General features: G+C 50.6%; 10 protein-coding genes across 10 annotated transcripts; 5 read left to right on the forward strand and 5 right to left on the reverse strand.

Annotated features, from left to right (window-relative positions):
- Positions 1–5,126: 5,126 nt before the first annotated feature.
- SCP_1402730 (hypothetical protein) lies at positions 5,127–5,363 on the reverse strand (the record flags this gene model as incomplete). Its single annotated transcript, XM_027763977.1, has 1 exon — positions 5,127–5,363. One exon carries the CDS (start codon positions 5,361–5,363, stop codon positions 5,127–5,129), a length of 237 nt encoding a protein of 78 aa, XP_027619778.1.
- A 42-nt stretch (positions 5,364–5,405) lies between these two features.
- On the reverse strand, positions 5,406–5,666 carry SCP_1402740 (hypothetical protein; the record flags this gene model as incomplete). The annotated part of the gene is made up of 1 exon (XM_027763978.1): positions 5,406–5,666. One exon carries the CDS (start codon positions 5,664–5,666, stop codon positions 5,406–5,408), a length of 261 nt encoding a protein of 86 aa, XP_027619779.1.
- Positions 5,667–6,025: 359 nt separating this feature from the next.
- SCP_1402750 (hypothetical protein) lies at positions 6,026–6,846 on the reverse strand (the record flags this gene model as incomplete). Its single annotated transcript, XM_027763979.1, has 3 exons — positions 6,026–6,244; positions 6,294–6,769; positions 6,819–6,846. The coding sequence occupies 3 exons, from the start codon at positions 6,844–6,846 to the stop codon at positions 6,026–6,028; spliced, it is 723 nt and encodes a 240-aa protein (XP_027619780.1).
- Positions 6,847–10,179: 3,333 nt separating this feature from the next.
- Positions 10,180–10,899, forward strand: SCP_1402760 (hypothetical protein; the record flags this gene model as incomplete). Its single annotated transcript, XM_027763980.1, has 5 exons — positions 10,180–10,294; positions 10,346–10,361; positions 10,418–10,466; positions 10,517–10,548; positions 10,602–10,899. The coding sequence occupies 5 exons, from the start codon at positions 10,180–10,182 to the stop codon at positions 10,897–10,899; spliced, it is 510 nt and encodes a 169-aa protein (XP_027619781.1).
- A 267-nt stretch (positions 10,900–11,166) lies between these two features.
- On the reverse strand, positions 11,167–13,258 carry SCP_1402770 (hypothetical protein; the record flags this gene model as incomplete). Its single annotated transcript, XM_027763981.1, has 10 exons — positions 11,167–11,426; positions 11,482–12,077; positions 12,143–12,222; positions 12,285–12,333; positions 12,380–12,598; positions 12,653–12,730; positions 12,786–12,834; positions 12,892–12,927; positions 12,984–13,082; positions 13,141–13,258. 10 exons carry the CDS (start codon positions 13,256–13,258, stop codon positions 11,167–11,169), a joined length of 1,584 nt encoding a protein of 527 aa, XP_027619782.1.
- A 2,181-nt stretch (positions 13,259–15,439) lies between these two features.
- On the forward strand, positions 15,440–15,718 carry SCP_1402780 (hypothetical protein; the record flags this gene model as incomplete). The annotated part of the gene is made up of 1 exon (XM_027763982.1): positions 15,440–15,718. The coding sequence occupies one exon, from the start codon at positions 15,440–15,442 to the stop codon at positions 15,716–15,718; it is 279 nt and encodes a 92-aa protein (XP_027619783.1).
- A 944-nt stretch (positions 15,719–16,662) lies between these two features.
- On the forward strand, positions 16,663–17,805 carry SCP_1402790 (predicted protein; the record flags this gene model as incomplete). The annotated part of the gene is made up of 3 exons (XM_027763983.1): positions 16,663–17,073; positions 17,131–17,448; positions 17,515–17,805. 3 exons carry the CDS (start codon positions 16,663–16,665, stop codon positions 17,803–17,805), a joined length of 1,020 nt encoding a protein of 339 aa, XP_027619784.1.
- An 872-nt stretch (positions 17,806–18,677) lies between these two features.
- SCP_1402800 (hypothetical protein) lies at positions 18,678–19,800 on the forward strand (the record flags this gene model as incomplete). Its single annotated transcript, XM_027763984.1, has 3 exons — positions 18,678–18,887; positions 18,951–19,301; positions 19,357–19,800. 3 exons carry the CDS (start codon positions 18,678–18,680, stop codon positions 19,798–19,800), a joined length of 1,005 nt encoding a protein of 334 aa, XP_027619785.1.
- A 384-nt stretch (positions 19,801–20,184) lies between these two features.
- SCP_1402810 (hypothetical protein) lies at positions 20,185–23,383 on the reverse strand (the record flags this gene model as incomplete). Its single annotated transcript, XM_027763985.1, has 14 exons — positions 20,185–20,405; positions 20,461–20,565; positions 20,618–20,674; positions 20,727–20,766; positions 20,818–21,281; positions 21,338–21,476; positions 21,530–21,619; positions 21,676–21,766; positions 21,818–21,843; positions 22,131–22,339; positions 22,518–22,812; positions 22,874–23,091; positions 23,145–23,247; positions 23,372–23,383. The coding sequence occupies 14 exons, from the start codon at positions 23,381–23,383 to the stop codon at positions 20,185–20,187; spliced, it is 2,070 nt and encodes a 689-aa protein (XP_027619786.1).
- An 808-nt stretch (positions 23,384–24,191) lies between these two features.
- Positions 24,192–27,030, forward strand: SCP_1402820 (predicted protein; the record flags this gene model as incomplete). The annotated part of the gene is made up of 11 exons (XM_027763986.1): positions 24,192–24,395; positions 24,446–24,671; positions 24,861–25,039; positions 25,093–25,289; positions 25,351–25,495; positions 25,548–25,679; positions 25,740–25,836; positions 25,896–26,101; positions 26,151–26,431; positions 26,496–26,562; positions 26,629–27,030. 11 exons carry the CDS (start codon positions 24,192–24,194, stop codon positions 27,028–27,030), a joined length of 2,136 nt encoding a protein of 711 aa, XP_027619787.1.
- Positions 27,031–27,125: the final 95 nt, after the last annotated feature.

Consider the following 27,125-nt stretch of genomic DNA (forward strand, 5'->3'; position numbering starts at 1 on the left):
TGTTATATTTTCACCAATTAGTACATCAGCTACATAGGCCCACGTTGGGCAGTCGGATGAGAGGGCAAGGAATTTATGAAGCCATTGTAAGTCAATTGCTTTGTTACATGATTAAATTTCCAGTAGGTCAAGTCCTCCTGAGTGTGCAGGAAGGAGAAGGGTGGCCATGTTCACAGGTGGCGTGCTTGTACTGTTCCAGATAAAGTTACATGTTATTTTGTTTAGGGTCTTCTCAACATGTTTGGGCATGCCTTGTACTGCAGTCAAATATTGTGTCATTCCTCCAATGACCATCTGGATGATCAGGCAATGATCACGTATTGTTGAGTGGACATGGTTCCATCTTGAGAGGGCTGCAGATATTTTGTCAATTATTAGGGACCAAGGGGATGCTTGATTAATATTGTTACCTATCCAGGCACCTAGGATTCATATTGGTTCACCGTCTTTTGCGATGTGGATTTGTGGGGGGAAGGCATCTTTACTTGTATGTAATCTTCATGTGTTTATAATGGAGTTTCAGTATTCTTGGGTACCAATGGGGATTATTTCCATTTTGTTTATGTTAAACAGAGCTGATGATGCTTTGCACCATGTATTTAGTATTTTAAGTAGGGTAGAGTAATCATCATGTTCGGAGAGGTATGTGGTTGTGTCATCATGTTCGGAGAGGTATGTGGTTGTGTCATCTGTGAAGAGTGTTGTGACAAGTTTTTCTGCAACTCCGGGGATTTTGAAGCCTTGAAGTGGGGATGTATGGAGACAAGAGAGTGGATCTCCTTGTTGGACACCACAGGTTACCTTGAAGATGGAGCTACATTCACCATTGAGGATGACAATGGTTTCTGCATGTTCATATAGGAATTTGACTGTTGCAATAAATTCTGGGGGTAGGTTGAAGGCTTTGAGGGTGTCCCAGAGGTAGTTGTGTGCAATTCTGTCATATGCTTTTTCTTGGTCAAGGGCAATGATTACCCCATTTTCTTCAAGTGCTTTTGCATAGTTAATTATAAGTTCAGTAAGACATACTTGGTCAAGGTACAAAGTCTGCTTGGTTGGGGTGGATGATAGATGAAGCGACTTTGGACAGGGAGAGTGTGACTGCTTTGCTGAAGATTTTATAGTCAGAGTTGAGAAGTGTAATAGGATGATAGTTTGAAATGTTCCTCCGATCATTATTTTTATATAGGGGGCATAACAAGCCTGCAGCAAAGTCAGTTCCTGGAGATACTCCATGTTGTTGTATGTCATTGTATACCCAGGTTAGTGTGCGAATGGTATTAAAGGATGAGATATTGTCCTTAGAGAGTTTGTCATGTTGGACTTTGAGGATTTTCCAGAATTCATATGGAATGCCATTGATACCAGAGGCATGTTCTGATTGAGAAGCTTGTAGGGCCTCATTTACTTGCTGGGGGTTGTGACTTGGGTTGCTAAGTCTTTTGCTTTTTCATCTGGGAGTACATTTGGAATGGAGTTGAGTACAGTGTTAATAGCCTGTTTGCAGTCTTCTGAGTTGGTTGGTGGGTGATCAGTTTGGAGGTTTTCATAATAGTTCCGTGCAAGTTCTGCCATACGGTCAGAGTGAGTCTCATATTTGGGAGGGTTACTCCCGGGAATTTGAAGTGAAAAGAAGATGTCACGTGGTTTTTTGTCTTTTGCAAGGTTAGTCCAGTATTTTTTAGTGCATTCTGTATTAACCTTAAAGTGTGCTATCATTAGAGCATGGTTATGTTGACTGCAGGTTTGCTCTAGGTCTTGGATTTTTTGTTGTAAAAGGGCTGTAGAAAATCAATCTCTTCGGTGAATTTATTGTTCTGGAGTAGGGAGAGAGGCATTGTCCAATGACCTCTTCCTATGTACGGGGTTTTGAGGTCAGCTATTTGGACTGAAATAAGTCAGTGGTCAGTTTGGAATGGAGGATTTGTTATATTCCAGTCAGTTGTGGTGTTCATTAGGTTGTCTGTCAGATATATTCGGTCAATTCAGGAGTGGCTCCCAGTGACTTGTTAGAAGAAGGTGTAGTTATGTTTGTTTGGGTGCATTATTCTCCATCCATTTTGAAGTTGAAAGTGAGTCCATAGATCAAGCAGTTTACTTGTTGCTGCTATTGGGTCTGGTTAGAGGGGGAAGCGGTCAACTGCATCTTCTATAAGATTAAAATCACCGAGGAGGATGTCAGTGTAGAGAAGGTCAGAGTTATCCCAGGCTGTGTTAAGCTGTCTCCAGAATTATTCATTTTCGACTGGCAGGTTTAGGGCATAGATAGCTAGGATGTTGATTGTAAGGTCAGCATGTCAAGGGAGAGAGAGATAGAGTGCCCGACCAGGTATAATCTCAACTTCCTGCACGTCTTTCACATTTGTTTGTTCACAGTTGAGGACTATCGCGATTCCTCCTGTTGTAGTGGCATTATTAGATGCGAAGAAGCGGATTTGTAAACATTTTCCATACTGGGAGTGCAGGCGGTGATGAGTGCACACCCAACACAAACACCTAAACCCAACTAAAACAAACAAGCAGCAGGGGTGATCTGTGTGAGAGGGAAGAGCATCACAACCGTAAAATAAAGCAAGTGGGTCCCAGAACCTCAACCTAAGCCAAAGGGGGATGTGACCTGTAAGAGAACGAGGGTTCATGATATAAACACGAAGTCGGGTGATAATCTACAACAAAGTCGTGAAAGTCGGAGGTAGGAAGCTAAAGTCGCGATGCAATTGCCAAACTCGTAGGCAAAGATGAACTAAATCGCAAAGGGCAAGGGAACTATCTGTGGGGGTAGAATGCTATGGGAGAATGCAGTATTCGCCATCTCGATGAAGTCGCAGTCAGTCTAACGCAAAAGTCGGATTAAGACTAATGCAGGTGGTATATGTCGCAGTGGGGTATATTGCAGTTCAAAGTTGCTATCACAGTAAATGCAGTTTCTCAGTGATCTGAAGCTAAGGGGAACTCCTTCCTACTAGTTTTTGATGATAATTGATGTAGACAGGTATTTATAGAGGGGGAAAATGGGAGAGGTGAAATGCGAAAGTCACGAAATGTCAGAAGATGGATCCTGACATCAGAAAGAGTCGCAATGGTCTAGGACCAATGGAAAAATAGGTAAAGGGAGTGGAGAGGTGAATGTCATACATTAGTAATGGAGACAAATGGTAAAGTAGAGGGAAATCGAAAGAAAACATATGCTACTTGTCCTGAGCCACATGGAACACTCTAACAGCATCTCCGGTCCAGCATGAAGGTAGAGGTCTTGAAGGGGAAGGTCGAACGATAAAGGGAATGAAATTTGCAAAACAAGAGGTCGCGACCATCGTGCAACACCGATAAGTCAGCGCAACGAATCAGCGAGTTGGCACGACATTCAGAGGGGCGGCGCGATGTCGGAAAAGTACGGACTTCGAAGGAAATCAGCCAGGGTGCATTGGATGAGACCAAAGGACAACAGGTAAGTGGTATCCAACAGTGCGAAGACACAAGAGTGGTGTATAAGTGATGAAAGAATGTCAAAGCTCGGAGCGAAGTCGTGAGGAATCGAGCGAAGTTGAACAAGAGGTCGCACGATGTCAGAAAAGTTCGCAGAAGGTTGCAAAAGGGTCAGATGCATCTCAGAGGCTAAGACATAGAGTAGTGAGGTCTGAGTGATCGCTGGAAAATGCGTTTTCAGAGGCCAGGAGGTCTGGAAGCATATCAGCGGTCAGTGAGGGATTGGTCCAGGTGGGTTTTCTGGATAGCGAGGATGCCAATTTTTTGTTCTCTAATCATTTGGTTGATTGCTGACCATTTACTCGGGATGTGTGAGAGCGTACCATTTAGATGTCCTCCGCCATGCATATTCAAGGATGCTAGTCGGAGGGTGCTTCGGGTCTTCTTTCTGATTTTCTTTTTGGATCACTTAGTGTGGCAATGTCTGGCTGTCCTTGTTGTTGGATCATCAGGGGAGTGTGTTCCCTTGAATGTATTGTTGGTTGTGGGGAGGATTGTGTTTCCTGTCCGTCATCAATCTCCCCAAGTCCTTTTTCAGGGGTGTTAGCGATGGCTTGCCTATGGTCCTCTTGGGACAAGGGGAGGTATGAGCCAGAGCCTGTATTTAAAACCAAGGTGGGGGTAGATATAGATTGATTATTTCCCATTGAGACACTGTTTGTAACCTACAACAATTGGTTATGATGGGGCAGTCCTACCCGGATTGCCAGTGAGTGACTATGTTGGTTTGTACTAGACTGTATCGACACTCGGGAAGATGGTACAGCTTTCCTTACAACTTCAACCTCTTGGTACGGCACGTCAGAGCCTAAATAGGCCACCATTTTTGTACCTAGTCCTGAAGACTTGGACACTAGGGGCCGACAACCTAGCTTTCCTGTCCTACATGTAGTCAGTAAATTTGGGCTAGGTCTTATGTCGGGTTTTCTTTGTAGGTAGGCAGCTAGCTGCCATTGTCGATCGTGAGACTCCGCAAGGCCATAACATTCGAGATTCCATAATAAGGAGGCAAGGGAAGGTGTTTTTTAGAACAGATGTCTAGGTCAAGTGCAGACTCGTCCACGCAAACATTATTGAGTTTCTTGTAGCATGTTAACAAACAGCATTGTATGTGTTGGTTCAGTCAGGTCGCATAGCACAAGGTCATATTGCGTACTCAGGTATGGGACATCTAACTATGGGTGGTAGCTACAACATTGTGAGATACAGCTTGTAGGGGCAGTAAGGGAGTGTACATAAGGATCATGTTAGCATAATGAGTGGAGGGGGCATGTTAGCAATAGTGAGGGCTCAAGTATGAGAGTATGGGCAGATCAGTAAACAGTAGTGTGACAGAGGATTAGCAGATACTTCTAGCGGCATCCGCGCCTGCGACTCTTCCCATAGGCATGGCTACATTCATCCTGTCAGCCTCGATGAGCATATGATGTCACATTGCGATGGTTGGAGTTGGACTCTGAGCCGGAATCAGCATTGTTGTTGCCATCATTGTTCCCGCTGTGCCATCCAGGCAGGCTGGCATAGGGACAGAGGCCACACTGGTGGTCAATGGTGTGGCAGCCTGAGCACATGCAGTTCAACTTGATTTTTCCATTGTCAAGCCAGAGAGTGTGGAATTTCTTCATGCAAATGTGCAAGACTCACTTCGTGTAGTGCTCCAATTCACCTGTGGGCGGCTCCATGTACACGTTAATGGTGGGAGCCAGGCAGCCACCTTTCACCTTTGTGGGGAGAATCTCAATACGAAGGGAGTCAACCACAAATTGTATCTTCCCTTCCAGATCAGTTTCCTCTGCAAGGAGGATCTGGAGGAAGAGGAAAGCATCATCATCGAAGATGATCTTCCGGAGTTCATGGACAAGCTCCTCCTCATCCATTGGGAGGAGTCCACGGATGGAGCAGATATAGCTCGGGATGACTCAGTCCAGGTCGAAGAAGAAGAGCATGATGCCAGGGACAGAGAGGCAGGATTGTTCAATGAGGTGTTTCTTCTTTGCATCAGTGATGTTGTGCAGCATGCTGGTGAAGGGAGAGTGGTTGGGGTGCTCAGAGACAACTTCCGCCTGCAGGGTGGCAATCCTGGCATTAGAGATATTTATGTGCATCTCTAGTGCTGCTAGGCCGTCGATGCATAGCTGTGGGGTGATGGTCAGGTCACTGAAGCTTATGCCATAAGCCATGATAGCAACACACATTCGCATTGAGGAACACCACTCCATGCTCTGTTGCTTATTGAGACCATCAAAGAACCATAACGGCAGTTCCATGTGGATTATGGGAAAGCTGTTGAGAGGTGTCAGCGTGGGACTGTTCATCGCCAGATTGGTGTTAGCTTTTTGTGGGCGAAGGTTACTGAGCTGCTGAAGATGAGACACGGCATTGGTAGCATCTATGACCCATCCAGGGCCTCAGGTAGTGAGTGCAGCTGCAAAGGTGCACGGGCCTGCACTAGATGTGGTGTGTTTTACATTGGCTTTTCCATCCTTCCTGGTCACTTCGGCATCACTATCATTGTCTTCGATGATCAGCATGTGACTCGTCAAGGTGGGAGCTTTCTGGCAGGGTATGGGGTAGGGGGCCAGTGTGCTGTACGCTGTAACATGTCATGCCTGATGATGCCTTTCTTGTCTTCAGATGATGGAGTGCGAGGACGCTTTCCGTTAGGAGTGGGCATTGATGGCTGGTTGGCAGTGATAGGGGGGCCATCATCGAGTTGTCCTTCAGAGATGGTAGGTTTCTCGAGTGAGACTGCAGTGAGCTGTCATGATGTTAGATAATGGTTGATATAAGGTGTGTTGTACTCATACCAGGGCAGTCTCATTTGGTGAGAAGGATGACCAGAGTTCATCATTAGACTCCTCTTTTGCAGAGCACTTTGAGTTAGCATGCATGGGTTTGACAGCAAAGTTTAAGGATTCCTTCACATTCTTGGAGTTCGGGGCTCTGCAGTGTGAGCCTTGGATGTTGGGCTTCGGAGGGGAGCCTTGGACATCAGGCTTGACTTCGGGGTTGATGTCAGGCTTGGCACCGACATCGTCACTGACCATGTACTTAGCCTCGGTGTTTTCGGTGGCATCAGACCTGGTCATCGTGCCTTTTGAGGTGATGGACATTGTGTCATCCAGAGTATTGATCTCTTCCTTAGGGGAGGTGGTAACATTGGACACGGACAGTGCTGGGGGGGTCAATTTCTTGTCTATGTTGGAGAGCGGGGAGAGCGCACACAATGTATCTCCCACCAGAGACTCGGCAGGTGGTGTGGCTGGGTATGGGGATCGTGAGGCTATTCAGAAGAGGTTGAGGATAGATTTTATTAGATTGTAGAGGCATACCTTTTGCCATCTTGGTGCAATGTGACATCCTGGTGGGCTTCCGTTGGGAACTGTGTCCGCATTTGTTGGCCATTATGGTAACTGAGATCATTCGAGCATTGTGATGTATGGAGTTGTGAGTGATGGTCAGCTCGTGAGCTTGGTGAGCTTTAAGTGTGTCGTAAGTGCTATCAGCATTCTGTGAATTCCTCTTGTCAGCAGGGAGTCAGGATTCAGAGTGGGGGTTTGGTTTCGTATGTGTACTGATGGGCGGGCGGTATTCAGTTGCGGGATTGACGTTAATGGTGTGGTGGTGATCGCGCCCATCATCGCGCTCATCTGTTTCAGTCATTCTGTTTCTTGCAGCTGAGGTGGGTTAGTCTGGGAGATATCTGTGTGCTCACTTCGAGGGTGGTCCTAGTATTCTTGAAGTCTTGTTGACATTGTCTGTGAGTTGGAGTGTGTTGTGCGAGACAAGTACAGGGTGGATGTAGGAGATGGTTGGTTTTCAATACCTTGGATGAGTCAGCTGGCATTCTAAGGATGAGTTATTTTTATTTTGGGTCTAGGCATGGTTGCCCGATATGTCAATTCTTACTAAGCTTGATTACATACACTCTCATGTTCTATCTCTTCGCTCCATCTGGGTTCCATCCTAAGGTTGCTACTGCGCATTAGGTACATTTTGTTGTGGTCTATTGGTTTACTTACTATCTTTTTGAGGTCAGAGTCGGTGCACTGGGGTCACACCATATTTGAAACGGTGGAGCTTGCCATCGTTCCCTCGATATTCCGTGCATTCTTTGTGCGTGGAGAGGTATATTGTCACATGGTGTGTGACTTCAAGAATCTTGAAGGTCACGTGATGGTTGCCCTTTCGGTTGATTTCGGTGATGACTCCTTTTTCATCACTTCCTACTCGGACAAAGTGTCCTACTGCTAGGGGAATATGAGTGGGGTGTGCAGCACACCAGGGTCTGGATGGAGTTGGTGTCTCTCTAGGTTGGTATGTCTATATTGTGATCGTGTCTACAAATTATTGGAGGAGAGGATGACAGAAGATGGGGAGTTCATCGATGCTGCCTTCAGTGGTTATATCTGAGGGGTGAGGCATAGGCATATGGAGGCGGTCGAGAGATGACTGAGCATTGTATGGTGGTATATTTGATGTCTTTGTGGGGCTGGGCAGGAGAGTCAGGTGAAAGGGGGGGAACCATGGGGATGGGAGTTCATTGTGCATGTTGACTTAGATTGGATTAGGTTCTGTTGTGTTATAAGCTGTTGTAGGCATCTTATGGGGGGGTTTGGTTGGCAATTGGTTCATGGGATAGGCGAGGTGATATCGGTAAGTTAGGCGCTTTATTTTAATAAGCATGGTTATAATGGGTTGTTTCTGGTTTGTTGTGGCAGGTGCAAGGGATCATGTCTCAGTGCTGTTGTCATCCATTTAGTTGTGTATTTTGAGTGGGTGTGTTTAAGGGAGAGGGGCGTGATTCATGGTGGGGGGGGGGGGAAAGATTAGGGTAGTGGATCACGGATATTTCTATTCCTGGAGATGTACCGTCGCGGATCATGGCCTTGATTGGATTAGTGTTTTTATATGGTTTTGGTGGATAAGGTAGTTACATAAATTCTATATTAATCCATGTCGACGTGTACTGGGATTCGGAGTCCCCATTATCATTCTTAACTTTGGAGGATGAATTATGTAGTGTTGTGTATAGGCGAGGAGAGGTGTCTGTTTGGACTAGGGGTGGCTCGATGTAGAGCTGGCCGGGTGTGGCTCAGTGCGCCAGGTGTGGCTTCATCTAGATCTTCACTGACATACATTTGGCGCCTCATCTCATGTTTGACACCTTCACTGCCACGAACGGGCATGCGGCCATTGATCTCGGTGCCGGCCACCCCACAAAATGTCACACCCCGCCGCGGTTTGAAACCGTGGTTCACTCCATGCAAACAATAGCTTGTCAACTACGTCCACGCTTGCAAGGACTCACTACTTTTCGGCCGCCGGTTTGGCGTTAGTTTTGTGGCCGTAGATCAACGGTGATGGAGGAGTCGTCGAAACGCGCATCCCCATCACAACTGTTCAAATGTCGACGTCCAGTGATTGTCGCAGCAGGCTTTTAATATCATGATGTCGCTCTCATAGCGAATTGGTTTTCCAAAGGCGTTCCTTGGACGTGACCAGGAATGCATGATATGCCGGTATGATACAGGTCTCGCTCGTCTCCCCTTGAAGCTCACCTTCATAGTGACTGCTCTCCCATTGCGCGAGGATCTTGAGGAAGACTCAGTCTTTACGTGCCCTAATCTAGTTCCGTGGACACTTTAATCATCGTTCAAGCTGCAGCTGTGCTGGCAATATGTCAGAAGGCGAATCCGTGCAAGCTCTGGACGCGCTGGTTGCCTCCAAGTTCAATGAAATGTATGTAACATTGGTGAAATTGCGACACAAGCCATGTGTGTGCCTTAGCTAGCTTTGAAAAACAGGTTGCTGGCAAATTACTGCTCGGTCGCTGCGACAAGTGAGGAAATTTTAGTTGAAATCGCATTCATCTTTTTGATTGAAACTTCCTGTTAGTGCTCCTCTTCTACGATTTCGCGTTGACCTTTGCGCGGGAGTTGGAATGTATATGGGGCCGCAAGATCTCTGGAGCCAGCGTTCTCTTCCTGCTCAATCGGTATCTGACTTTGCTCAATCGAATTCTTCTGGTCATCAATATGCTCCCCTGGCAAAACGAGCCTGAAACCACGGCAGACAAAGTAAGTCGATACCTTGTCTTTCAACTGCATTCCCTAACGAGCTCATGTTACATGTATAGATGTACGCCGTTCAAAAGCTTACTTAGAGTGTCTACCTGAACACCTCTCAGTTGCTTAGGTGTTGTACGTTCCAGCGAAGTCCTGACTATCATTTTGGGATTGGTTATTGCAGGTTCGTCTTACAGGAATATTTGCTCATTTTCTTCCGACTTAAGTGTCAGGGTAGCATTTACTGCACTCCGCATGTTTGCGATCTGGTCAGGAAACCTGAAGGTACTCGTGGCTCTCGCGGTACTCGGAGTTGTGCCACCTGCCGTCAATATAGTGAGTACCTTAACTGCCACATTTCTAAACTGCTGAGATCGTATGGTGCTAGTATTATTACACAACCTTGTATATACTGTCGTCTCCTCGACCATTCTCGGGCTGCGGAGAAATCATAGGCATGAGTGCGCGGGCCAGTAACATGTGAGCGTTTCGTTGTGTGCTGGCTAAGAACTGATCGAGAGACATTTCTGCAGCCGTAAGTTGTATACCTGTGCACTGCAGCTGACTGGGGTCTCGGAGACGTTGAATAATTCATGCAGTTGCCAACTTCAATTGTATCTACCCCATGGTATACGACGCTCTGGTCCTCGTTCTGACATGGGCAAAGACGTATCAGACCAACTGCGCTTCCTCCAAATTCCACATGAAGAATTCTCTCACCTCACTGATACAGCGGGACGGTACGTTAATCTTCTACGCGCGTCAACTAACAGGGCACTAACCGACCCTAGGCACCATCTATTTCTTGTGCGTATCTCTAAGCGACAGACCACGCAATGTCTGACCTATAGATCGTTGTTAAGTGTTTTACTCCTTCTGAATGCCATCAATCTTGTCGCAATCAAATTCGAGGTGAAGTTCATGCCAAGAATCTCAAAGCCATCCAGCTTACAGTTATACAGATACTTGGTTCCGTACCTGCATTGACAGACGTGTACGGATTCTATCGATTTCGATAAATAATTGCTTGACGCTCACCTCCCACAGGCTTACATCTATCATGGTATCCCGCTTCTTCTTGGATTTGCGCAGCGTCTATCTCTCGAGCACCTCAGGCTCTCAATCGATTTCCAGGGCCCAAATTGTACCCGAAGTAATAAGCCTTGATTTTACCTCAAGTCTCACCGGAAACTTGGGTGCACCACTTAATGGATGGTTCGACGAGGTGCCCGATTCGTTTTCGGCTGACGAACCCCCTCCCGCCTATGAGTGGCATGAACCAATGTTACTGCACTTGCGTCCAGAGGCTGACGATTCAGATGGTAGTGATTCTCACAACGAGTGAGTAGACTTCCCTATGTGCAGAGTTCAGTCATGATACCGACATGTCTTCAGACTGGGCAGCGGAGAAATGTGTTGATACTCCGAAACGACCTTTGCGGGATCATGGACGATTGGACCCTTTGTTATTTATGGGTTTATTTATGGACTCTGTATTTTGCGTTTTCGACCGGCATAGGTCCGGGAGGCATTGGTCCTCGTTTTACAGATGGTCAGTTATAATACATAGGCATAACAGGATGCAGTCGCGCTTGTGATTTCTTCCAGATGCTCAAGCAGTCTCCCCAGGAAGAGCATCGACAAGTCGCATTAGGTCATCCCACTTATCATCCTTCTTCCACGAGATCGTTTTGTTCCCATTGAGTGCCAAGACCTCGTGCAGATCTTTGCTCGACGATTTCCCGTCGAGCACTGCTTTCACTTCAGACTCGATCCTGTCGACCCATGCACGGGCAACGTCCACTTGCGAAGGCTCTAGAGTCGGTCGTCGAATTGTCCACAGGGGACGATCGGTTCCATGCGTTACATATCCTATGGAACGAAGTTCTACTGTTCATCCTCATTTCCTGTACATCATGGCACTCACCAAAAGGCCTGACCTGCTCAGGAGTCCAGCCGATCTCGTATCGTATGACAGGGAACCCGGCCGCCATGAGGTCCCTCGCAAGTAACCGTACAGGAAGATGCACCTGTCCCTCACTCAGCATCTCCCCAAATAGCCTCTTGAATTCCTCCTCGGATGACCCGGCGGGAACCTCGCGGTACTTCGTCATCATCTTCTTGACGACGTCGATTTGGTAGTAGCGCTCCATGTTCAGCTCGACGTCACGCATGCTCGTGACGGGGTGCGCGATCGAGTAGAGGTACCACTCCTCCGTGAGATCGCCGACTACGATGCATCGCACGCCGCGGGCCTGGAGAGCGCGTGCAAACCCGCCCGAGCGCTGCCACTCCATGGGCTCGGGCGCGGACGACATCCACACGTCGTCCATACACCCTCGGAACGTCCCGTGCTCGATGCCCACGGCATCTGTCTCGATGGCGTGCGTGATCACAGACCACGGCACCTGCTCGGGGTCGCGGAGAGTAGCGAGCAGGTCGGGAGCATCGGGATCGAGCTTAAGGGCACAGCACAGTGCCTGGAACTGGGGGCGCAGCTCCGTAGGGGTCTTGGGAGCAATCCTGTGTTGCCAAATATGCCAAGTCGTCAAATTCAGGACTTATCGCGAAACGCGTTTAGAACGCACACAATGGAGTTAGACTGGAGGATGGCGGAGTGGAACGGTGCCTTTTCGCCTTCAGGAAGACGAGAAGCATGATGCAGTATCTGATGCACGGAATGGGCCCCTACAGTGCAAATTCAGAAATGGGTCTCGCCCAAGTCGCAACTTCGATGTACCTGCAGACAATCCGCTGATCTGTATGTCTTCTGGGTTGCCTATTGTTCATCCAGCATTGAGTGAAAGGGGACAATTAAAACGAACTTGTACTTGCCTCCAAATGTCTGGATATTCTCCCGCACCCACAGCAACGCCAGCCACTGATCCTGGAAACCGAAGTTTCCGTTCAGCTTTGGTTGATCGCTGGCAAGGAAACCGAATGCCGAAAGCCGGTAGCCAACGTTGACCCAAACTTCTGACTGTTCTGCAGCTACGAACTGTGCCTGCCCGCCTAGCCCATGAGGTGATCCGAATTGCAAAAATCTAAGCGATATACTGAGCATCCCCAGGGCCCAATTTCATGCAGTGAGAACATACCCGCCGTGAATATAGACCTTGACTGGGAAAGCCCTCTTCGCTGGGAAAGACGGTGGACAAATTATGTTCACAAAAAGGCTGCACAATATTTCAGCGCATATGAAATAATACGATTTTCACTGGCGCGACCTACGGATTTTCGGTGGGTTTGCCTAAACCAACTTTGTCCTCATACGGCGCACCTATGGTACAAAGTAGGAGCGTTTATGAAAAAAGTTACCCAAAAACTTGATACTAACTGGCAGCTTGCCCATCGTTCGTTGGCTGAACACCATCTGGTTCAGGTGTCATTATGCATTACAACAGACGACAGCGGCCCATTGATGCTCACAGCTGCTCTCGTAGATGTACTCCTTGTCCTCATATACGAAACCTTTCGGGAGAGGCTTCGCATTCTCGAATCGTGCCGGGGGCAATGCATATGGAACCTCTGTAGAACTGCATGAGATCGCCAGAGATCCAGCAACCACAACTAGCCGCGTACGCACCTAGAAACGCGGCTGCTCCGTTCACAGCACGCCCACCCTTGATTGGACCGTATTGTGTCTGCACAATCACCCGTTCAACGGATTGTGCAAGTTCGTCTTGAAGATGGACGCGAGACATCGCGGTGAGGTGACGGGGGATGTGTTGACAGCACCTGCTAGCTGCAAAATAGCCTACGAATTGGATATGGACTTGGAAGAAGATAAGCAATCATAATGAGACGGGACGGAGGTCCTACCGCGAGAGTATTATCGGAGGTACGTCACGTGTGTCCTTGCAGTAGCTCCAATCATTCAGTTTCGAATCAACCCTGCTCACAAGAGAAAAAAATGCACGATACGAGGCGAGGGCGAAATTTGATCGGTGCGGTAACGACTGGCCGCTCCTTACAAGGACCGCCGGGGAAAGTCGAAAAGCTCCCTTATTGCAGGCACCCTAGAAGAACATCATAGTTTCGATTCATCACAAGAATACTCCTTTGGAGCACACTAGTGATAAATCACGCATTTATGATATCCTACTACGGTGAAGCACAAAGATTATACAGCGACGTGAAGAGATTACCGTACGTAATCTTTGCAAGGGGACGGACGTACATCAGGTAGTAGCATATTCCGAGATGTTTTCAGTGACCGCGGCTCCTCAAGAGATAGATTCAGTCTCGCGATATAGCTTATATGGCGTTTGAGAGTCCGCCAGCTGTGGGGTACGAGAGGCCTCAGGACAAAACCCTTAAAGGCTTGAAACGAGGAAACGAGGAAGCAAGACGACCCAAATGAACATCACGTGGTTGACGCGTACATAACGCGCAAACAACGCGTCATATTGTGTACACTACTAGCGTTGTCGATATCTCATTTTGCTGCTACTGAAATATTGCATGCCAGGATTCTGTAAAGTATGCAATGGGCTCATCCGAGGTAATTTATAGCACTCAGCGCAGGGTCGGGTGAGTGTGCACCATTTTCATCGGTGAGCCCAGAGTTTTAAAGTGGAAATGGAAAGAGTGAACTCACGCGTTCACACGGGCTAATAAATTCTGGGTACCGTAATATGCTACAGCTATGCGATCCGAACAACCTAATGGTCGTTGAGCTGTCACCAACTCCGGATTTCGAGCATCCTAATTTTGCCCCAACTATACCCACAGGACATTCCCATCCAATCCTGTTCGCCAGAGCAGGCGTGACATCTTTCCAAGTCGCAGCTCTCAGACGACTCGGCGACTTCGAGTCATGGACTTCTCAGCTCGCCAACGGCGAATGGAGAACACACCATGTGAACGCCATAACCGGAAACAGACGACGCCGGCGCAGTAGCATAAAGCAGGCCGTAGTAACTGCGCCAGCGTAGCAGTATGTGGGACATCAACTTCCTAGCAGCACCCAATGTCCCTTACTTCACTCCGCGTACGTACCCGTGGCGGGTATCGCGCGAAAATCATAATCAGATAGAAGACCTGTCCCAATGTCCTTCGAGCCAGTCAAAACCCGCAGCCTGGAATTTCAGAACCGAGTCTTCGTCTGTCTTGCCCTGTGAAGGCCGTGTGTGCCATAATCATCACGGATCCCCGCACAGTTCTCGCCTATGCAGTAGTTCACCGTAGACAGCGGAACAATGACCCCTTAGCCCATCATGCTCACAGTAGGCTCCTCCACTTGCACATCGAACTGCGCTTCAAGTGTGGAAGGCATGCTCACCGAGGCCCTCGCTTGAGCTTCGTCGAAGCGACTGGCGTCCTCCTGCAAGGCCGCACGACTCCGGGAGATTGCGACTTCTGGTGCGACGCTCGAGGCTCTAGGGCACCCTGCGGAATTCGCGCACTCGCAAATCCAGAAGATCGGGATCCAGCTTGCGCACGATGGGCGGAAGGCGTCTACGCTCGCGAGGTGGCTTGTCGGGGACGGGCTGCCCCTTTAAGAGACCAACTCGGATTTGCTGATCGCTCAAATGCGGGATATCCGCACTACCACACTGTAACAATTTCTGGGCCTGAATTTGTAGATGCTGCAAATGCAAGTTTTCAGTTGAGTCTGAATGCAGTTCTCGGCACAAATGCAAAGTTTGTTGACCAATTTGGTATGCTTAGAAGTGTTACGTGGCTCGCTAAAATCCTGCATTTACTGGTCACATACCCAGGATGGTTTCCGGTACATGGACGTCGCAAGCGCCGCAGGGGTGGCTGTCCGGAAGGTGTATGGACGCCGGCGTGGCCTGTGGTTTAGCCATATATTTTCCGGTGAGTAGCATACTGCATTGGTGGAGTACAAGGTGACCACGCCTGCAGAGATTCTGCTACGGATGGCTTCGAGGAAGGCTCCCCGGAAGAGGCCGCGTGGAGATTGGGATGAATTCGCCAAAGTACTGGGAAACCACAGCATGGACCTGATAGATGAGTCGAGCGTTGGTCTCGACCCTCGTCAGAGCTTGCACCGAGTGGCATATCAGGCGCAAGTGCTTTTGGTCAAGCGGAAAGTCGAGATAGCTGCTAGTCGCCGCGGCGGGGAAAGTGTCAGAACCGGCCAGGTGGAGCAGCAGGTGGTGGACAGGGGCCAAGCGGATATCGACTTTTGTCGGTAAGGCGTTCGCGACGATTTCGCGGTCCGTGTGGGGCTTTTGCATATGATCTGGGGTGGAAATTGACCTCCACAGCGGGCCAAGCGGGACACCGGGAGGGGAGTACTATTGCCAAGCAATCGAATCTCGATATAGGGACGCGGAGGAGTTAGTGCCTAACGGAAGTCCCATATCATTGGATCTGATAGAGACTTTACGAAATCGCCACGATCTATCAGCAAAATGCAGCTATGTTGACGCGTTTCCCGTCCTGCACGTTTGCGGCTATGTTACACAACCAGGATAGGCTACGATGGAATGAAGAGACAGCACTAGCGACGCAGATGGATGAGTTCAGTGGCCCCAAAACAAATTCGATTAGCAGCAGTGGAGTAGAACTTCGGCCAACGATCAGGAGAGGTACGCAATAAACGCACGCCTTACCTGGAAAAGATAGCGTGGCTGGGTAGGACCAGAAGACAGATACTTATGGGAGAAATACCGTTATCAGAAGCGCTCGAAGCCACCAACCGAGACTGACTGGGAAGGTACGTATACGCTGACGGATGTCAATAAGGCGGATCTCTGGAGACGGTTCTGGATATTTGAGCTCGTGCAACCGCACGTTGTACGCACAGAACCACCGCTGCATATATAACCTCCTGATTTTGGACCCAGCGACTGTGCATGTGGGTGCTGAACCAGAGCGGAGCCAGAGGACTCGAGAGCGAATCTGTCGACATGGGCTTGCGGGCGGTTATTTCGGGCGTCTCGGGGACTTGCCGTGAAATGAAATAAACTTAAGTTAAGGGCACGTGGCAAAGAAGACCCGATATGGAAGGAAGATGGATGAGAATCACATGCGACTATGACGCGCCGACGAATATAACAAGTTGGCGTCGAATCTTATCTTTCCTGCCTTTCCCCTCAACCTCTACATTCTCCCTCGTATCACCTCACCGTCGCTTATGATGGCTACGCAGACAGAATCCAAAGCGCCCCCAGAAATCACTATCATCTCTCGCGTCGCCTCCATCCCGCTCATCGAGGACACACTCGGCGCCATACACACCACCCTCACCAACAACACGTACACCCGCCAGACGTACACCACCGCCCAGGGTGTCTCCAAGTATGCACTTAGCTACGCTGAGCCCCTGCAGAAGACCTTCTCCCCTTTGATTGTGCGCGCAGACGGCTTGGCAAACAAGACCCTTGACGCGGTCGAGTCGCGGTACCCGTACCCATTCAAGACGCACGCCGGCGACCTGGTCAAAGACCTCCGTGGGAAGAGCGACGAGGCATACAACGTCGCCAACAAGACCATCGACGAGCGCGTCAAGACGCCAGCGTACAACGTTGCTCAGGGTATCGATCAGGTAGACCCGTGTTCGCCTTGGCCCGACATGTGTGCTGATGACTTCATACATGCACAGCGCATCGCCCCTATCGTGGACTACTTCGAGGTTGCTGTTAACAAGATATCACCTAACGGCACTCCGACGGAACATCAGTCGTCGGAAACGCAGTTCCAGTACCAGCGTGCACTTGCGATATCTAAGGACCTCGGCGGCCACCTCTACGTCTATTCTACCGAGCACATCAACCAGCTCAAGGAGCAGAATGCGCTAGTGCAGCGTGCGGCGGAGACTGCGCATAATATCAGCGTAGTAGCGACATCGAGCCTCGGTGCGGCCCACGCTCGGGTGCACACACTCAGTGACACCATGCTCGTGGAGCTCCAAAAGATTCAGGTTTGTCGTTATATGCGCTTTTTTATTCCTCCAGGTCATCTCAGAGTCACTGGTGCTTCACCGTAGACGTCGACTTCACAGCTCCCATCCACCTTTCAGACTTCCTTCCACGACATCTCCACCCATCTCGCAGCAATCATCAACGACCTTACCGCAATCCTCACCTCGCAGGACCCCGTTCAGGAGAAGGTACACAAGGTGCGAGATACTGTCCAGGAGGGCGTGCAACCTCTCCTCGAGGCGGCTACGACGCGTGTCCAGGAGATCCTCGGTGCAATAAAGGCGGGGACAGCAGAGAAGGCCAACGGATCGGGGTCGAACGGATCAGCTGCAGTGAACGGTAATGGCCATGCGTAAGGTTTGCAATTCGGAATAGACGTTCCTTTTTTTCCCGTGTGCATTTGATTGAACTAGACACCCCTCTCGTCATTCCAATCCGTATCCTACTGGGTCTCCCCAACTTGTTGTAATTAGATATGCCCGCAGCTGTTGTCCGTTTGTTGTTGTCTCTCATATGCACTCGTGATGTGTTGTACCCCGCGTTCGTTTATATGATGCGTTGACAGTACATGTACCAGTCGGGGATGTAGTATAATCATGATAGAAGAAAGCGATACTTGGTCATGCACATGCTGCTGATGATTCCGTCCTTGGTTGCGTGAGGCGTGGCGAAAGTACCCAACTCGATTGTGAATTACCGAGGAAGCACCTTGTAATTTAAATCATATCGATCACTGCAAAAGCACATTATTATGGGTGATTGTTTATCATGAATGCATCGCCATTCAGCGGCGAGGTGTTGTGCCGTGAATCATATCGCGCGATCGAGAGCGTCTGAGTTAGTCGGACAAGCTCAGACTAAGATATAGTATCAGTAGTCTCACAGCGATGACTAATATATAGTATCAGTATCTCACAGCGATGACTGAGAGTTATGGGGCACGAACTTCAACTGTGGTGTAAGGCCGCGTCGAGGCCGGATGGCGGGAAATTGCCAGGTATAGACGATCGTCGGTTATTTGGTCAAACCAAACACAAGATTGAGATCTGCGCAGAATGTCACCGACGAGAACTGACTCGGACCGTCAGAAGACTCGCTGGATCTGAGTTGTCAGATCAGACAAGTGTTAAAGAAATTCCGGACAAGTGTTATGTAAAGAAATTCCGTTACCGCGTGGAAGTGGGAGAGCATTACTTACACAGTGTTCTCTAGCTCGCTATCGCACTCAATGCCGACATTGTCCACCTCTCAGTGGATAGGTCTTCTGTCCATCCCCGCTGCCCTCCTCCTGGCTCAGCAACTCACGACATTGTCGGAACCCACTCCGCTCACCATACATCGCTCTCTATCTTCTCTCCCCCCGGCGTCAACCGCACGCAGGATTTACCCTGAAGATTTTTATGAGGGCGGTGCCTATGTCCAGTTCCCCAACGGAAAGGTAAGTGCAAATATTTACCCAGCTCCTTTTAACAGACAAAAAACAAACCGCATATATGCGCAGGTCAGGTACTGGCTCATCGGCCCTGAAGATGGGACGCGCATCGTCCTCATCCATGGACTCTCTATTCCCGCATTCATCTGGAGAGATGTTGCGCACCACCTCGCTGAGAACGGTTTCCGTGTGCTCCTCTACGATCTCTACGGCCGCGGCTACTCCGATGCGCCGCAGACGGAGTATACCACGCAGCTGTACACCACGCAGCTCGCGATGCTCTTGCAGTACATCGGCTGGAAACGTGTCCACGTCGCTGGAGTTTCTATGGGTGGAGCCATCGCCACATCATTTAGCGCTCAATTCCCTCATCTTGTTTCCTCGAAGGTCGCACTCATCGCCTATGTTGGCCTGTATGAGGTACGTCCAAGTCCGTCGGGTCTATCTCCGCTCACTTTAATGGAACATGCTCTAGCCACGAGACATCCCGCTCAAATTCAAGCTGTTGTCCTCCCCTCTGGTGCAGCTCGTGACATCAAGCGCCCCAGCCAGGGCCTACCGGCAATACCTCTCGCAAAATAATGTCCACTCTGGCTCCGTCGTCGCAGATGCAGAGGCGTTGGTCTGCCTCCAATCCGCATATTTGCCAGGCTTCGACCACGCGATTGCATCGTCGCTGCGGGAAGGTCCCCTCCGCGGTCTAGCGCCTGCGTTCGCTCAGCTCGGGCGCGACGCCGGCAAGCGCGTCCTTTTGATCTGGGGCACGCATGATCCGGTGGTACCGTTCGTGAATGCGGAGCGCGTACAGGGGCTCGTGCCGCAAGCCGAGCTTATGGTCATTCAGCACGGCGGCCACGAGCTCACGATGACGCACCCCGGGGAGGTTGGCCCCGCGCTTGTGCGGTTCTTTGCGGACTAGATTCGGCGACATGACACTTTTGGCCCGGCCAACATCATTCAGTATCTATCACGATACGGCTCATGTAGGATCGCAAGGGGTTCATACAATTTGCACATCTTTTTGTATAGGTTTGGCCGGCAAAGACGGTACGATACATGACCTATCAATACAATACACCCTCTCATACCCTCGCGCACCCTCCATATCGATACATTGCTTCCCCTCTCATGCTGACTATATCATTGGTGGGGAATAAACGAAAAAAGTATCACCAGAAAAGGAGAACGGAGGGCCATAATATCCCGTCCGCCATTATGGCTGGACCACGGACTCACCATCGTGGGTGTAAGAGCCGTTCAAAAGATACGGCAAGGAACTTAGACTGCGGGGAAAATTTTGACTCTACTTGGAAGACGGCACGCGCTCGGCCCACTGGAAGCTCTCCAAGCTGGACACCGAGTTGCGCAGGCTCTCGCTCGGCGAGAAGCGCGATCCTGTGAGCGAGCCTGAGCGTGGAGACGAACTGGACGACTGCGAGGACACGGACGACGCGCGCCTATGCCGCTGCATGCGTGTCGGGTCCACGTCCGGCAAATTTGCGATGCGGGCGAACTGTGAGAGCACTAAACAAAAAAGAAGAGATCAGCTACGAGTCGTACGTGTATGACGTAAACGAACCATCGACGGTGGAGACCAAGCCGCAGAGGTTACCTGTGCTTGATGAGGGAGAAGCGGCGGAGTTGGATTGCGTGTCATCAGTGACGAATAGGCGATGCGAATCCGCTAACTCGGAGGTGAGTTATGTCCAGCGGCTCAACGTAGTGAAAATACTTACTGGCTAGCAACTTCTGCATGGTGTAGAAGAGTGTGCTACTAGGGGTGACGCTGTAGACTGCTGGCAGCATTGGTACGGCACTTGCAAGAGTTACTGCGTCAACACGCACCTGGGAACTTGTCGGCGCCATCCATCGAACCGTCCGGTTCCTGTCACACAAGCTCAGGAAGATTCCACTGGAGCATAGATACGACACGCACCTTGATAAGAGCCACGAATTGATGCAAGGCCATCGACAGAATTTGGTTGCTCTGGGCCGGAACAACAATTTTGCCAATATCTGTGACACTCACCGCGCTCAGCAGTTGTCCCGTCTTCTCCTCGATGACCGCGACGCTGCTCACGCCCAAGTCACTCATGAGCGTCATCGCATGCAGCACGTTGTCCGCCGCGCGGACTGCGACGACAGACGTATATAGGTACAGCGACGGGAGGGATAGCGCGCTCAGTGGGTTCGCTAGAAAGCGTAACAATGACGGGATGTTCTGCGCGTAGGATGTGAACCACGTGAGAAGCCGCCGATCGGACACCATCCCGAGGTACTCGTTAGACGGTGGTGGGGATTGGATCAGGACACGGTGTGCGCCGCGCGAGAACACTCCTAGCAGGGAGAGGAGAGTCGCGTCGTGAGGGAGTATTTCAAGTGGATTCTTCTCTGAAAGATCTGTTCGAGTGAAACGCGATGAGTAGAAGGCTGGGGTTAAATGAGAAGACACGCACTGCTGACGAGACGGACTGGCACTCGGCCTGCTTTGGCGGCTGCGACTATCTCTTCAGCGTTAGGCTTTCCTCGCAGTTCTTCGGAGCCAAGTTTGTGCCTTGTAGCGGCCAAGGTGAGAAATGCATTCACATCTGAGAACTGGGGTTCCGTGGTCACTTCCGTTGAACATCCGCGCGGGTAGATAAACATACGTCAAATAGCCCGTGATACGTCGTAGAATGGGGAGGACTATCAGGAAGCCTGTTCACGGCTAAGCATACAAGGTCGTTCGAGAGCAATAACTGAGCCCTTGATAAGTTTCGGCTGCGCGAGTCGCGATCTGTCGTGGAGCACTCACATCACAAGCGTCCTCGACGCTGGTGTCCGAATCGACACCGACCACCGGGCAATCAATAAGGTCTTTACCAGAATATATTAGTGCTTCTAATCTGCTCAATGAAGTTCATACCTCGTGCGAGGACCTGCTGCCATGTCTTTACCCACTCTTCCGAGTCTGCGGTGGGTGCTATAACGGAGACAAGGGGCGACGAACTTCGGGTGCTCGACACTGACACCCGTTTCCTCAGCGACATAGTATGCGCTCAACGTGTATCGACCGGGGCACGTAGTGCACGGTGGAAAACGAAGGAGAGGATGCGGCACTCTGGAACGGTCATGCCAAGTGTAATAGATTGGCCAAAGCGGCATTGCGATGTACGTAACGCTGGGCGCTCTCGCGCAGATAAGATAAGATCATAACCCCTCTCCCGCCACGTCCTGCCTCGCGCCTGGTTGTCCTCGTAATAGACGCACCGGTGTTGAACGGAGTTTGTCTGACAGCTGCGTGGAGGGTATCAGGAAACCACCCGCACTCGCGACCAACGTCTTCCTGTCGGTCGCAAGACCTGGTGACGGTGACGTTGGTGGAGCGGAGATAACCTGCATGATCGTCTGTGTCTCGATGCTGTGTATTTCAATGGTGTTGTTCGGAAGCAGCGTCGTAATATATGGGTAGTCGAGACCTGTCCAAGCGTCCAACGTGAGAACATGCAGACTACGAGCTTACCACGCAACGAAGGCGCCTCCAGGTGTTACGTGCAACCAAACGCATCGATGACATCAAGGCAGCGCTGCAGTAACCTCAAGATCACAGATGCACCTCGTACCACGCTGAACACCAATGAGGGTAGATGTACTCACAGACGGCTTCTGGATGACTCGGCCACTCCAGTGTGCCACGCACAGCTTCGCCTTCGCCCGTGATGAATAGCCCGAGCGTGCTCGCGCCCGTCCACGAGAGGATAAGAAATTCGTTCTCGCTGATGACCGTGATCGACGGTTTCACGGGACCAGAATCAGGTGCTTGCGAGACGGGGAGCACCGGGAAGAGGGATGCGGCTTCAAGGTCGATGATGTTGTAGTGCTCGCTGTCTGCCAGGCACAGGTAATGTCCTGTGCGTCGGGCGAGCGCGCCTCCTAACGGGAGGGGAATCTCCTGTGGGAGTGCAAAGATCAGAGCCAGCGGCATCGATAGTCATGTGTACAGAAGAAATTACCTTCTGGAAGAAGAGCTTCTCTCTTAGACTGTATAAAGCAATCGCGTTCCGCTTGATGACGCAGAACTCAATCGGCTCGATGGTTTGTGGTAAATCATTGGGAGAAGGCGGAGGTTTGCGGAGGTGCTGCTCGTCAACTGCCAGCGTAACAACGTTTCGTATAGGCTTGATACCAACTGGGTCCAATGCCGGTAAAGTGTAGAAATGGACTTGTGCATCTGAAAGTCACGGTCGAAGGCGCTTCGAAAAAAGTGTAAGAGCGGCAACGCACCACAAAGAATGAGCGCGCGGGAAATACTCGGTGTCAGAACGATATCTTCAATAGGCTTCTCAGTCGGAAGGCTTTGGCGGGAGAGAAGGGTATACGATTCTGGCTATGTCACTGCAGTCATGAGAGAGCGTGCTATGAATGGAGGCAAAACTCGAGGGGTTGCGACCTATCGGCAGCGGTAGCAACCTGCGAGCACGTTATGACTCATTCATGAACATTCGTCTCACAGCTCCAAACATATGATAGGAAGGTGTCTGGTTAACGTTCACTGAACGTGAGTCACCGCACTCTACGGGTATGCACCAGGGCTTCACGATCTCCACGTCTAGGTCGCAGCCTTCGACTATGTGTGAGCGACTCACAGATTTCAGGTCACTTGCTTGAAGAGTGAATCGCAGTAATTCGCCATTCGAACATCCAATATAAACCTCAGAACCTAAGAACCCGTAAATCGCAAAAATATTGCATCAAAGACAATCGTACCGAGTGCCTGTGCACAGCGCACTTGTATAGGAGGTCCGGAAGATCCTACACATCTTTTTTGCTTAGTTCATGTGCAGCAATTAATGGTGCGACAGGTTTACGCGTAGAACTTCCCAGAACGCTGGAGATTAGAGAGCGCAGTTCATACGGAGGGACATCGAATGGGTTCGTCGGAGCGTATGTCATCGTTTCGCAACCAGAGATTATTGTCCAAGATGATACGCAACAAGCAGATGCAGGCGAGGACGAGACGTTCTCCCTGGGAGTAGCGTCCCGGCAGCAGTGAAGACACGAATTCAAGTTGTGTGTAGCGGGAGCGCGTCTTGCCCTACGATCACGTGCACACATATTACCGGAGTGAGAAAGCGTCCTCAGCGTTACTCACTCCCACCCTGCTCGGTCTGACCATCGACGGTGCTGAATAGTCTTTGGCTCGGGGGGACTGCTGTTTTTTGGCCCACAGAACACGGTGAACAGACTCTCGGATCCTCAGATTCACACACTGGTAGCACTGTAGTGGTATTGACGGTGCTTCTGTGACAAACACTATCCATTGACTGTGAGATGTCAAGCCGAAGCAGACATGCTTCATTTCTCCGCGGGAGTGTCCTAGTTCTTGGCTCGGACTCGGTGCAATCTCTTCTTCCATCCACACTCGTGTCCCAGGTAGATGCCTTGCTGGAGAGCCACCGGATAGAGGATGCCGTGAACTTGGCAGAACAGCAGCGCACAAGGTTCCAGTCGATGTCGATGGTGGACGGGCGTGAGGTGAAATATACTCCGTGAATTATTACAGCGGACCTTTGACACAGGCATAGGCAGACGAGTTGCGGTATGCGTACCAACGAATAGGCTTCCAGTGCCTCACCGAGACCCTCTTCGACGACGCGGGCAAGCATCTCTTTGCGGGAGACCTGGATCCTCGCCTACTCATCAGTTTCTATCCCGAACTGCGCGGCTCGCTCTTCGGGGTGAACGACTCGATCGACGTGTTCGCTGGCGTCTCCGAGCACATGCCGATGGAGGGCTCCATGGACGACATCAGTAAGTCACATCCGTCGCTCCCCGTTGCGCCCCCGCGCCCTTGTTCTTGACCGTACACGTCGTCCGCTCTGTCCGCTGCTACACGCCGCGCCGTCATTGCTTCGTGTCTCCCCTACATTCGCTCCCCATTGACGTAATTTCCCGCGCTGCACGTCTCGTCGGGACTGATTTCAGTTGTGGGCAACCTAGTCATCAACTATTCGCCGCATCTTCCGCCAAGCACGCGTGAGGCGCCCGCCACGGTCGAGCTGCGCGGTATCCTTGGCCTCGCCGCGAAAGACATGCTCGAGGTCTACCTGCGCAAATGGCGGACGAAGTACGGCTCCAAGGATGCGGCGGTGCTGCCCAAATCCAGCGCAGTTAGAACGGTGAAGTTTCCCTCCTGGTTCCACTCCGGGCTGCACTCACCACCGGGTTTTAGGTTGTCGATACTGTTTTAGCGAAATTATACGCTGCGGCGGGAAAGACGGCAGAGCTGGACATCCTCATCGACGAGCCCAACTATATTATTCTGCCCGAGATCGAACCGGTACTCGCCAAGTTCCAACGGTACAGCTCTTTATGCAGACTGTACCGGAGGTGCGGAGAGGATAACAAGCTCCTTGATGTATGGTCGAAGTGGGTGCAAGGCATGGCCGCTGTTTTCTCTCCACTTGTACTCAGATCCGTTGGATCCTAGGCTAGTGCAGGGCGAGTGGGTGGACGAGAGCGTGCAAGATCCTTTATCGAGCATGTTCACGCTTCTCAATGAGAAGCGGGATCGGACGTTGATTCAACGATGGGGTATCTGGCTCACTAAGCGGGATGCGGAACGAGCGCTGAAGGTCAGTAAATCCTTTTGAGTGCAATCATTTAAGTTGACACGTTTCGACATAGCTGCTCACGTTCCTCGTATCGGGAAAACGCAAAGCGGAAGACGATCGGTCGCTGCTGCAGCAAGTCCAAGAAGTTAGCCCTTCAGCCGGTATACAGTTACTCGAACATCTGGTCCTACAGAAACGTAGCACCGTAGGTTTCATTTTTACCACTTGTATCATAGACATGTTCTTCTGATCTTGACATGTGTAGGATCCAGATTTGCACATGCAACTCGCAGTGACTTATGTGAACCAACTGCTTTCGCATATCGCCGACGAGGCAATATCAAAGCTATGGCGAGCGAAAGGTTTGTCCTGTGCGGATCGGACCAGCACGCTGAATACTAAGATATTTACTGTTTCACAGCGTCGTCATATGGTTCCAATCCGTCAGATTCCTCCTTCCTCGCCTACTTCTCCTTGACAACGCCAGACTCCGACTCCAAACGAGTACGGCTAAAGACGGTGCTTTTTCTTCAGGGTTCCGCGTTGTATGACCCCAAGGTCGTCCTTGAGCGCCTCGTTCCGCACGAGAAACTCTTGCGGCTGGAGCTCGCGATTGTGCATGGCAAGGTATGCTCAACATGCACTATTTTGACCCAGAAAATGACTTGCATTGTAGCTTGGCCAACATCGCACGGCACTCTCCATGCTGGTGCATGACCTTCACGACGCAACGTCGGCTGAGGTGTACTGCACGCTCGGTGGAGAGATCATTCCCGTAAAGACGGCGCAGTCGCTTGGTGAGCGATATGACCTGCAGCCGTGGGCTGCACTACTGGTCCCTCCAGCAACCGCGAAGACAAAACCCAGCGCGGTGCCGATGAGTAGGCCGAATACCGTAGATGCGGACTTGAAGAAGAGCCTCATTGGGATATTGCTCGAAGTCTATATGAGCGGCGGGTACGCTACAACGTCATTCATTCTGTTGTATTTTGTGAGCATGACTTGTGTTCATTTCTTGTAGTGAGGCGACGGCCGACCAGACAGCGCGATTCCTGAATGCGCAGGCGATGAACCTTGACGTTCTTGATGTATGTGACACACCGATATACCTACTCCATGATTTTGGCCGCTTATTCATGCCGCCCGCAATCCAGGTACTCTCGCTCATCCCTCCAGAATGGCCGCTCCGCGTCCTTTCCACCTTCCTCACACGTTCCTTCCGCCGCACTCTGCATGCACGGCACGAAGCGCAGATCGTGAAGGCAATCAGTGCCGGTGAGAACCTCGTCACGGCCGACCGGACATGGCGCGTCCTGCGCGAGCAGGGTGCCGTCATCGAGGAAGCCGTCTCAGACGACGAGGAGGGCGACGGTGGAGATTTGGGCGTGGACGAGAAGGGCGTCCCGGCGTCGTTTGACGAAAAGGTGGAGCTGAGGGGGCACGAATTCGATGAGGCGGAGCAGGGCAATGAGGGTGTTGTAGATATCGAAGTCGCACCGTTGAAGGAGTCGGTGGTCGTTCCAGATCCTGGCTCCGAAGTAGAGATTGGGACATAATGCTGCGCTATTGCTACTAGCGTTCGTTGGGTCATCAGGATGATATTATTCTAAAGCTTCACGCTTGTTTTCGCGATAATTGCTCAGCCTGTCGA

The sequence above is a fragment of the Sparassis crispa genome (assembly GCF_003851025.1).
Source record: "Sparassis crispa DNA, contig_000013F, whole genome shotgun sequence".
Lineage (NCBI taxonomy): Eukaryota > Fungi > Basidiomycota > Agaricomycetes > Polyporales > Sparassidaceae > Sparassis > Sparassis crispa.